The following is an 11,368-nucleotide window of genomic DNA, read 5'->3' on the forward strand; positions in this document are numbered from 1 at the left end:
TGTTGTAAATGAGTAGGACTGATGAGTTTGTTGAGCGCAATCCATCCTGCAGCTGCAGCTGCCACACGGCTCCTTCTGGATTGGTAATGGATAGCTGTATCGATTAAGATTGTAATCAGCCAGGGCAAACTAATTGAGTGCGGTCAGTTTGGTCTCTTGAGCCTTCTCCTAAAGATTAACTCCTATTAGAGACAAGTCGCTCCAAGCATTTGCTATTCACAGTTTGTCCTCTGCAGTACCCAGCTGGCTATTTAAAAAAATAAAATAAAATCACATTGTACCAGGAGCCTCTTTGCATGTGCATCTTGGAAGCTGACAGTCATCCACTAAGGCAGCAGAAAAAATGCAAAGCCTTACAAAGCTCCATTTGCAGTGTGCCAGGCATCGGACTGGGAGTCATGAGTCCTAGGCTTTGCTCCCCACTGGGTGACTGTGTGCAAATCCCTTCCCACCTCTGTTTCCTCTTCTTTTGTGCCTCTCGTCTAAATGCCCTGTAAGCTCTTCAGGGCAAGGAGTTTGTCTCTTAATACACACTGCAGCTAGTGCCAAAGATCCAAATCTCAGTTGGCGCCCCTGCATCCTACATCATAAAAATCCTGCATTAAAAATTTCACTGGAAGGTATGTTCGTGCGTGGCAAACTAAAGGGTTGAGAATTGGCAGCTGTTACTGGAGCAAATGTTTACCGACACATTCTTGGAAAGCTGGATTAATCCTATCTGTTACAGTAGCACTAGATGCTCAGTGATCTGATAACAACTTCCAGCTCTTAAATAGCCCTTTATTTATCAGTACATCTCAAAATGCTTTACCATGGTGGCCTATTTTACAGATAGAAACACTGAGATAAAGTGAGGGGATCTGGTTTGCCCCCGCTCACCCAGAAGATCAGGTGAAGATCTCAGTCTGCCCACTGCTCTGTCCATCCAGCTCCACAGCCTCCCATCAGCTTCCTATTTTACTTGTGCCTGACCTAATAAATGCTCATGTTGCCCCCCTCCCTCCCCTCTCTCCTTCCATACAGATTCCTTGATGTTCAACACAATGCACTGGGTTGCTATCCTGATACTGGCTGGGATCTGCGGGGTCTCACAGGCCCAGTATTATTATGAGGACGAACTATGGATGCAGTATTTACTTCGGCAAGCCCGGGTACCTTCTTATAACTACGTGCCCTACTACGAGGATGAGAGCCCCCCGTACTATTATGCTCCAGGGGAAATGTCCGTAGCAGAACCCGCCCCTGAGCCTGTGCAGCCTGTTTCCAGGCAGTGCCCCCAAGAATGCGACTGTCCACCCAACCTCCCCTCCGCGATGTACTGTGACGGTCGCAACCTGAGGTATCTTCCCTTCGTGCCTTCCAGGATGAAGTATGTCTACTTCCAGAACAACCAGATCACCTCCATCCAAGAGGCAGCATTTGACAATGCCACAAACCTGGAATGGATCGCGCTGCATGGCAACCAGATAAGCAGCGAGAAGATGGGCAAGAAGATCTTTGCCAAGCTCAAGAACCTGGAGAGGTTATATCTGAACAACAACAACCTGACCAAGATGCCCGGCCCCCTGCCTAGGTCCCTGAGAGAGCTCCACCTGGCTTACAATCAGATCAGCAAGATCCCAGCCAATGCTCTGGAAGGCCTGGAGAACCTCACCGCTCTGTACCTCAGTCACAACTACATCTATGAAATAGCAGCATCCTTCAAGGGGTTAAAGTCCTTGATCCTGGTTGATTTGAGCTACAACCACCTCAGAAAGGTCCCAGATGGTCTCCCGATTGCTCTGGAACAGCTCTACCTAGATTATAACTACATCAACACGATCCCAGATGAGTACTTCAAGGTGTCCCCCAAGCTGCTCTATGTCCGCCTGGCCCACAACACCCTGACGAACGAGGGACTCGCTTCTAATGCCTTCAACAGCAGCAGCATTCTCGAGCTGGATCTGTCTTACAACAGGTTCCAGAAGATCCCCCGGGTTAGCACCCAACTCGAGAACCTCTACCTTCAAGGGAACCAAATCAATGGTGAGTACCATCCTGGCATTAAACTTGCAATGCAGACAGGGTAGTGCATGGTCCAATGATCAATGTGAGGTCAGGAAACGGGAGGGCGATGAGTCAGATGCCTTTTCTGGCTGCCAGAGGCTGGTTTGAGCATGGAGATTGCGATGTAGAGACTGGGGTTTCAGTCCTGTCACTGCCACGGATTTCTTGGGTGGCCTTTGGCAATCACTTCCCCTCCCTGTGCCTCAGTTTCTTCCATCTGTGATGATATCTTCATAAATTGCTTGGAGATCCTTGGCTGAATGGTGCTTTTGTAATGGCACTCGTACTCTACATTATGGAAGCTAATCAGAAGAGTCATACACGGGTAGCTATGCCTGGTGTATTTGAACATAGTTAGTAAACACATTTATTTGGACCCATTTGGTTCCTTTGTATTAGCGTAGCTATTTAAGGAAGATTCAACAGAAAGAAAGTCACTCTCCTTATGGCAGGTGAGACAATATTCTGCTTCTCCTTACAGTGGGGTATAAGACAGTAACCCCAGGGATGTTCATTTGATTCCCTATGCAAGGATATAAATTATGGTGAAAGTGAAATGCCGAGGCCAATTCTGTTCCCACGGACAGGGGTGTCAATCAGGAGTGACTCCACTGAAGTCAGTGGCATGGATAAGTGCCAACAGGCCCCCTGGCTGCAACTTTGCTCGGGAAGAAGGTGTAAGCGGTGCAAGTCACACCTGGCATTGACACCTGCTGGGTGTCTGCTCCCAGCAGGGCTGTATTTGGCCCCGGGAGCATGGAGCATAGTGTTGGTGCACTGAAGTACATATGTGCCCTGGGGGAAAGGCCAAGTCAGTATGAGCTTTCCATGTAACCCCCATCTCCTAGCACAGGCCATCATTTACATCTATAGGAACTGCACTACATGATGCCTGGATGCATTTGGCACTGGGGGGGTGGGGTGCGCATCTGTGTCATCTGAGTTTCTGCCTACTCTCATGTCTCATGTATCTGTCCCTGGATGGCTCCCTTGCTGCTTGACATTGCTGGCAGGGGTGTCAAAACAGTGATGCTCCCAGGTCCTGGGGTGCTGGAGAGCCACCACTCCCCTCCTCCACAGCCTGGCGCTGCCAGCACACATCACTGTTACAGCCCATTAATCAGAGCTGCTGCCTGCCCCTTCTGGCAGTCTCCTTGGCAGAGGAACTGCATCCATTTACACTAGCTCAGACACTGGCGTGGGCTGATATGGGGCGTCCTGCGGGATAGTGACAATAAAACTTGAGCAAGTGTCTAAGAACGAGGAGGCTCCCTCCAGCTGGGGTAGCAGGATCTCTGATGGGGCCAGACAGGGTGGGGGCTCCCCGCGGGCTGCGGGTACCAGTGGCTGCGCTATGGAAGGAATGTTTGTGTCTGCTCGACTTGGACTTATCAGCAAATGATTTCCATGTGGAGCAGGCCCCGAGCCATCCGTTCCCAGTACAAACAGTCGTCCTCAGCCAGTGGCTCCCTATTTGCAATTCCCCACTGCAGGGATCTTCTGGGTGTTGTAATGGATGCTGCGGGCTCGCCCTGTCCTACCTTGATGGCAGGCGTCTCTCTGCTTCCTCTTTGTTAATGCCAGGCTCTGTCACACTGGCGACACAAGGAGGAAAACAGAGCCAAGGAGCCTGCTTCTAGAGCCATAGCTTAGCACATCTGATGAGATCCCGGGGGCCGTGCGAGCCCCGTTCAGGTCATTCCCTCCCGCCTATCTCTTGTGAGTTTGACATGGCCCCTTCACCAGTCAGGACTTCTGTTTTCTGCTAGTGACACCTGTGGAGACAGCACTGTCTGGTTCAAAAGTCTCCATGACTGATGTGTCCTTGGCTCATAGAGGCACTGAGTGGCCAGGAACCAGCTTTCATTAGTGGAAGCTGCTCATGGGGACTGAGACGGGAGAATGCAACCCTGAGCTGTGGCTTGCACTGGCCAGTTACTAGCAAAGCTTCTGGAAGAAGAGTCTTTAGCATCTGACCCACACAGCAGGGCCCTAAAACTAGTACACAAAAGTTTCTGGCTTCCTTGATTGCTCTCTTTAGAAGGGCTCAACCAAGAGGACATATGGGAAGAAGAAAGATGTGCTATTTTGTTCGGTCCCTTTCTCGCTCTTCCCAAGTTTACTGGGATGCACTGAACTTCTTCCATCCATAGCTCTTGAAATTTCTCCAGCTTGGCATCATCTGGAAGCGCAGCCTTTGGCTGATTTATTATTAAACTTTGAATTATCCAAAGTAGCTTAGATGTAATGGGAGGATGCTGGCACATTGGAAAGTCTTATGTCAGTGTCTAGATTGCTCTGTAAAACATTCTGCACACAGGAGCAACTTTCCTGCTCAGAAATTGGTCCCCTCTCAAAAGAGAATGGAAAGATTGCAACGGAGATCCCAGAATTATTAATGGCATGTATGTGCAGGCTGTAAAAATGGCTGGTAGGGAACAGGGAACCTTTCAGTTTGCGGTGACCTTTAGAAACCAACCTGAGTCAGTGGCTGAGCAAGTATTAGTGCTGTTTTCTCCTGGAGGATGTTCAGCAGACTCAAGGTTTTCATCTTATTCCCTTGCCTAAAGGTCCCCACAAAGATTGGGACCCAACTGGGGGATGGGCTGTACACACTCTCTCTCAAAGAGTTTCCAGTCCAAATAGACAAGGCAGGCAAAAGGAGAGGGTGGCTGAGCTGGGATTAAAACCAGATCTCTTGCGTCCCAATGTACAGCCTCCCATTTCTGTACCTGGTCTCTGGAGGAGGAGTATCCTGTCAATAATCCCAGTCTGAGGTGGCTTCTTTTGAGGCTGCTGATGACTCGGAGCCAGGTTGTCTGGACTGATTGCTACCTATATCACCGACTTTTTGTCTGACCTTGATCAGTCACTCCGTGACATGGGGATAGGAGCACTGACCTCCCCCACATATTCTAAAAGGACGGCGAGGGGTTCAGACACTTCTGTAACGGGGACCATCTTAGGATAGAGACACTAGAAAAAGTCCCTCCAGGTTACTGGAGGCAGGGTAAGCAAAAAGCTGACGGCAACATTTCCTGCGCTCCATAGTTTTATCTCCAGAAACTGCAACATGGCATCTTCTGCCAGGACCTATATTCTCTCAAATGAGAAAACAAAACAGAACAGACTCGTTTCTTTTTTAAAAGAACGAAACAACTGGAAAAATCCATTCCCACTTCGCTCACCTGTCAAGCCCCGAGGTCACGATCTTCTTTAAGCAGCAGTGGTGTCACAGGACTGTGAGCAGCTCGCTACGTTGTGTGCACTCTTTTAATTAAGTGTTAGTGATGCCATCAGCTGTGGCAGAGGAGACACGCAGCCCCATGCTGGGGAAGTGATGGATAGGTGAGACAGGAGCGAGTTCCCAAATGTTTGCTTAAAAAAAAATTGCACTTGCTAAATGTATCCACAGATGCCATTAAATTGTTCTGGAACTCAAGCTGCTCTGCTTATTCATTCATTTTTACTGCAGGTTTTGCATTTGACCTTTCAAGTTTAACGAGTTGCTCAGAAAGCCTCTGCTTCTTCCCCCCTGTAGTGAGCGAGGAACGCAGCGGATCAAGGGAATCAGTGTTCAGGGTTTGTAATACACACACGCCTGGCCTCTGCTGAGCCTTTAAGACAGTGGTGGTGGTCCCTCCGAGGCTGGCAAAGTCTTCCCTATACCACATCCCAGTTGAAGAATAATATTGGGTCTTTGTCTGCTGCCTTTTCATCTGGGATCACAAACTTTACAAAGCCAATAATTTAAACCGAGGTAACGTGGCCCAGTCGATAGGAAACAGAACTGGGAAGAAATGGATTGTGGCTTGACTCTTGGCTCTGCCTTGTATGACCTGGGGCAGGTCATTCCCCCCCTGAATTTCCTGTCTCAGCCTTTATCCAGTCTACTCAGCCTGAGAGTCATCTGAGGCAGGAATCTCTCTTATTACATGTATGTACAGAACCCAGGACGTCAGGGCACCACCGTATTAGAATCAATAGGGTCGGGCTGTATTACTTTTCTGGTGTTGCACCCGGGCAAGAGAGAGGCAAAGTGATTTGACCAAGTTGCACAGTGAAACAGTAGCAGAGGCGGGAAGAGAATGCATGATGTCTGTTTCCCAGGTCCCTGGCTCTAACCACTGGTAAATGCTTTAGTAAATCCACATATGATTTTCTATTAACACTGGAAGTGCTGGCAGGAGATTCCAGGCCCATTCCCTCCACCTGCCTCCTGACTCTCACTGTACTGCTGGAATTTACCTCCCAACAGCCATCACCTCCCTGCCCCTCCAGCTTTGCACAGGGAAAAGCTGTGCTAAGGAGTTCTCTTTGTTCTCCTCCTCCCCCAGGTATTTCTTGCACATCTGCCAAGTCCTGGAGTATTGCTGCCCCCTGGCTGCTCACTCCTTTCCCAGAGCCTGCAGAGGAAGCTGGACCGTGCCACCTTCCCCTGTGCCCAAAAGCTTGCAAAAAACATTTTTTCCAACTACTCAGTTTTTGTAATAAAAGATATCACATCTACCCAAAGAACCTTGTCTGCCTATGTCCTTAGAGCAACACGGCTACAACCAAAATCCCCGCCCTCCTCTGAAGTATGCACACACACATCCCTCTCCCCGTGACCCACCTGGGGCTTTTCAGGGTTGCCAAATACTCTGTAATAGCTGAGGTGGGACCACAGCACCCTTAACTGTCCTCAGAGGGATCTTGCTGAAGACAAGGAGATAGACTCAGCTGTGACCTCCGATCCATCTGTTTTCACCCCATTAATACAAACAGGGGGTCTGAATCACTCCTCTGTGATAGCAGTCTCGCTCCATTGACATCAGCAGGTCTACTCCTAAAGCACACCAGAAAAAGTGAGAGTTGTGCCTATCTCATGCCTGGTCCACAAAAAAGGGCTATAGCTTATTACTGATATGAGCTAGAAGAATTACTTCTTTTGCTCAAGAGGTAAGGGCCTATGGTCAGGATTTTCTGCAATGACCTGTGATACTGGTTGCCCTAGTTGAAAGGGGTCTGATTTTCACAGGGTTTGGGCTCAGCACTCTGAAATCCAGCTCTTGGAAGACATCTCAAGCCCCCAAAATCATTATGCGTTTTTGAGGACAGTGACTTTGTTGAAAACAATCTGCATGCAGCCCCTGCCTGTGACCCAATTGAATGTGCTGTGTGTGAGTGGTTCTTAGCAGTTTGCTCTAGGGAATAAGGCACCGCAGTAGCATGCACCATATTAATAAATGCATGTTATGGCTTATTAGCAATGGTATGAATCTAGCTAAGACAACTTGCTAGATAGATCTGAGCTCCGGCTGTCTCAGCTCTCCATCTTCTTCTCTCCACACAGAATTCTCCATCAGCAGCTTCTGCACAGTTGTGGATGTCATGAACTTTTCCAGGCTCCAGGTCTTGCGACTGGATGGGAACGAGATCCAGCGCAATGCGATGCCCCCAGATGCACCACTCTGCCTGCGGCGGGCTAACGTCATCGAGATTTAACCCCAAGCCCTGGATCCCTGGCCTCTCCCCTGTCCTCAGGGCAATGCCACACCAGATCCAGTGACCCATGCTGGGGGAAGGCCTTCAGTCTCATTTTAACGCTGCTTGATGGTTTGATTTGGCTTCTGCAATAGCATAATATGGGTGTCAATAGCAGCCTACGCAGGGTTCCTCCCCTGCTTTGGAGGGTTGATTCATTGACTGCATTCACTGGGTGCTGCCCCTTCTAGTCTAATTGGGTGCCATCAGTATGGGGCGAGGTCTCCACTTTGTCCTGTAAAACCCCAATGGTTCTCTTACTAACTGAACAACCAGTTCTCTTCGTTCTCAACCTTGTCTTTCTGCACCTGTCTCCCACTGGCACAACTGGGTTTTATGGAGTAGGATTCCTGGTGGCCCATTTCAACACACCTTGGAAAGTTGGGTTCCAGCTGGGATGGCTTTGGCGCTTATGTTCTGCACAGGAGAGACTCTGAGAGGATAGGATTAAACCCTATTTTAAGAAAAGGAGTAGTGCAGAAAAGCAGAACAGGGAAGCAAGGGTCATCCACAGAGACAATGAAAGTATAATCCCGTCAACTGCAAGTGAGAATCATCCCCACTGTTTTTAACAATCCAGGCCCAGTCACCACTCCTCATCTCAGCGACATTGGTGCAAAATCAGTAACCCCCGCTCCCCACCGTGGTGAAACTCGTAGGATTATAAAACCTTCCTGCTTCTGCACACAGGCCAGTGATTTAACTGGTTGGTCTGGGGGAAAAAAAACTACCCTTAGAGATAGGTCACACAAGAATTGCCCATGGAGGTTTCTTTCATCTTCTTGAAGCAGCTAGTGCTGACCTTGATCAGAAGCAGGATACAGAAGTGGATGGAAATGCTGGGCTGATCTGCTGATCTGATATAATCCTTCCTATTGAATGGTCCCCATCATCTTGCCTTATTGCATTTGATAACACCCATCACCCCGGCATCTGCCTGTTTCTGTCACCATGGGAAATCAGCCCTTCATCTCCTGTACTAACATTTGATTCACAGATGCAAACACCCGTGGAGGGAAGGGCAGAAGAAGTGGACGTGGCTAAACAGCTGTGTTTGGCTGCATCTATGGATGCTTGCTCTGTGGTTGTAGCTGTGTCGGTCTAAGAACATAGGCAGGCAAGGTTTTTTGAGTAGATGTGCTATCTTTTATTAGACTGAGTAGTTGAAAAAAAGTTATGGATGCTTGAAACAGCATTAGCCAGGGACTCGGGGGTGCATGTGGGTCCACATCTTTCACATCCCACCTTGTCCTGCAAGGGATGTTTATAGGATAAATCAGAGTCCCTACAGAAGAGATTTTTCCCCTTCCCCTGGGGCAGAGAGGAAGCACGAGGCCACAGGAGCGTGCATTTCCAGTTGCACCAAGTCAAAGGCTTCTGGCTCAATATAACAGACTCCTGCAATCAAGGCAGCAAGATGGCAGGTCTTAGGCAGGCGCTGGCTGGAAGCATCGTTCCATAAGTGTCCTTTCCCACATCAACTCCATTCAACATATTAGCTGGTAACAGGGGGAGACAGTGCTGTGGTTCTTGCTGGCAAGGAGATGGTTTCTCATTACTTTCTGCTCCACTGGACTCCAGCTTTACTAATCACCGCTTTTAGCGCGTACATCACATTGTTCTTTCCAGCTGTCACTTGGCTGCAGGTAAAGAATGCCACAGTTCATGGGAGCAGCATTCAGAGCCAGTTCCAACTAGAAAGCCACCTGCTTTGACACGAAAATGCCAGGAGGGACTCACTGTAATTCAGTGAAGCAGAGATTTTACCACTCAGACAAACAGACTGACGCTCTGAAGCTGGGAGTGTCAGGCCTCTGGGTCTCCCCATTCAGATGCAGCAACTAAATGAAAGGAGCTGCCCAAACTTGTCCTTATTGCAAAATCCCCCTGTTGCTTCCCATGGTGGTGATGTGCATTCATTAAGTATTGCAGTGCCTGTCTGGCTGTATCATTGTTCGCTCTGAATTTCTCCTGAGAAACCCCCCCAGGGCAGACAGGCAGATCTAAGCACCCCTCATCTGTGGTTCAAAACTCCCTTTCCCCCCGCGGAGAGAACCGGGGTCTCATTGCAAAAGGACTTGTGGTGGTGAATTTGAACTGCCAGGCACGGTTTACTGGACATGTTAGTGAGAGAACAAGGGGTTGGGGAGCTTCCTGGGGAAAATGGGAAGCTCATTAAAGGGAAGTCATCGATACCCTCTGCATTTAAACTGCATGCTAACAATATAAAATAAACCTGTACTATCATCAAAGCATGAGCTGTAATTATCATACTGAGCAATAAAACCCTTTCTATAATTGCATGATATGTGTTCGAGGAATGAAAACATACAAAAGCCAGGGTCTGCATATCTGGGCGGTGACTGGAGATGGGCCTGAAACAAATATTCTCAGAATCTAAGGCCAAAAACGATTAGCAGTTTTGGGTCCTGAGTCTGAGATGCCTTAAAGGAGCCTGAACCGGCAGGGGCAGCTTTGCAACTGATGCAGACTGCCCCAGCTCCACTGACCTGCCTGAAAAACGAGCCAAGGACAGCACCCTGCTAAACAGCAACCTGCAAATAGTTCCATTATTCTTTCTTAACTTCCCAGCACCCCAGAGGCCCCAGTTGTGCATCAGGCCTCACTGTGTTCTGCCTCAAACCATGTGGTTAACAGTCCCAGCTCCAGAGAATTTACAGGCTCTATTAGGGGCAGAAAGTCACCTTCTCTAGATAACGCTAAACATGCCTGCAAGCCTTGCAAGAGCCAGGGGTCAGGCCGCTGCTTTCAGGCAGTGACTCAGAGGACAGGGAGCCAGAAACCTCTGATGCTATTCCTGGCTCTGCCACTGGCCTGCTGGGTGACCTTGGCCAAGTCCCTTCCCTTCTCTGTGCCTCTCTTCTGACCCTTTGTCTATTTAGATTTTACACTTCTTAGGGTACCGGCGGTCTCTCATCATCACGTGCAGACCCTGTGGGGTCAAATCTCAGTGGGTGCATCCCATGATGTCAGTACGAAACAAATTCCCTCAAGCTCCGCTACCCTGCATACATGCTACCTCCCAGGGAAGAAAACGAATCAAAATGACTTCAGACACATGCTGGGAACCATAACATCCACTCTTGCCGCAGGGCTCCTGTTCCCCATCAGCTCTGCTAAGCCCTGATCTTCCTGCAAATACAACCCAGGCTAGTTTTGCCCACTAGCGGCCCAGACCTAATACTGCACAAGTCTACGTGGCTTTCCCCCGCTTTCAAAGTAGCCCAGCTGCCATTCAAATACCGTCCATGTGTTGGCTCCTATAAATGTTAGTGTACCTCAGCTAAAGGGAAAAACTATATATATAAATATATATATATGTTAAAAATTGGCTGCCAGTTGCCAGGGAGGGAAAAAGGGTATGGCAGTCAAACTGGAAAGGTAATTTAAGTCTACGTTTCCTGGAGCACTCTTAAGTACTTCATGTCCTGGTATATGCCCTGCTATTCAGGCTGGTTTTTGTTGGGGGGGCATTAATAGTTAAGCTAGTAAATGCTGTAAAAACTCATATGGACAGCAATTGTATGAATCCAGAAGTATTCAGACAATCTCATTTTCCAAGCCTCCATTCTGTATTTTTATTTTACCAGCTGAAATGTTGACAGATATATAGATATAGATATATATCTCAGATCAACAGAAACAGGAATAGGGCTAGGAAGGTTTGAGGAGTGGGGGAAAGAGGCAGCTTGCTACGGCTGATGGTGTTTCTGACTGGCCTGGTTGATGGGTCATAATTTCATTTGAGTTACCCCTCCCCAGATACTGCTAAACT

At 48.6% G+C, this 11,368-nt stretch overlaps 1 protein-coding gene across 2 annotated transcripts in view; it reads left to right on the forward strand.

Annotated features, from left to right (window-relative positions):
• FMOD (fibromodulin) overlaps positions 1-9,894 on the forward strand; it is a 14,041-nt gene extending 4,147 nt beyond the window's left edge. For both annotated transcript variants that reach the window (XM_025205838.1, XM_006025026.3), the window contains exons 2-3: positions 1,024-2,025; positions 7,382-9,894. In XM_025205838.1, the coding sequence (XP_025061623.1) occupies positions 1,032-2,025; positions 7,382-7,533 (1,146 nt within the window). In that variant the 5' untranslated portion in view covers positions 1,024-1,031 and the 3' untranslated portion in view covers positions 7,534-9,894. The remainder of the gene's footprint in view (positions 1-1,023; positions 2,026-7,381) is intronic.
• The last annotated feature ends 1,474 nt before the right edge of the window (positions 9,895-11,368 follow it).

This window comes from Alligator sinensis, unplaced genomic scaffold, assembly GCF_000455745.1.
Source record: "Alligator sinensis unplaced genomic scaffold, ASM45574v1 scaffold872_2, whole genome shotgun sequence".
Classification (NCBI taxonomy): Eukaryota; Metazoa; Chordata; order Crocodylia; family Alligatoridae; genus Alligator; species Alligator sinensis.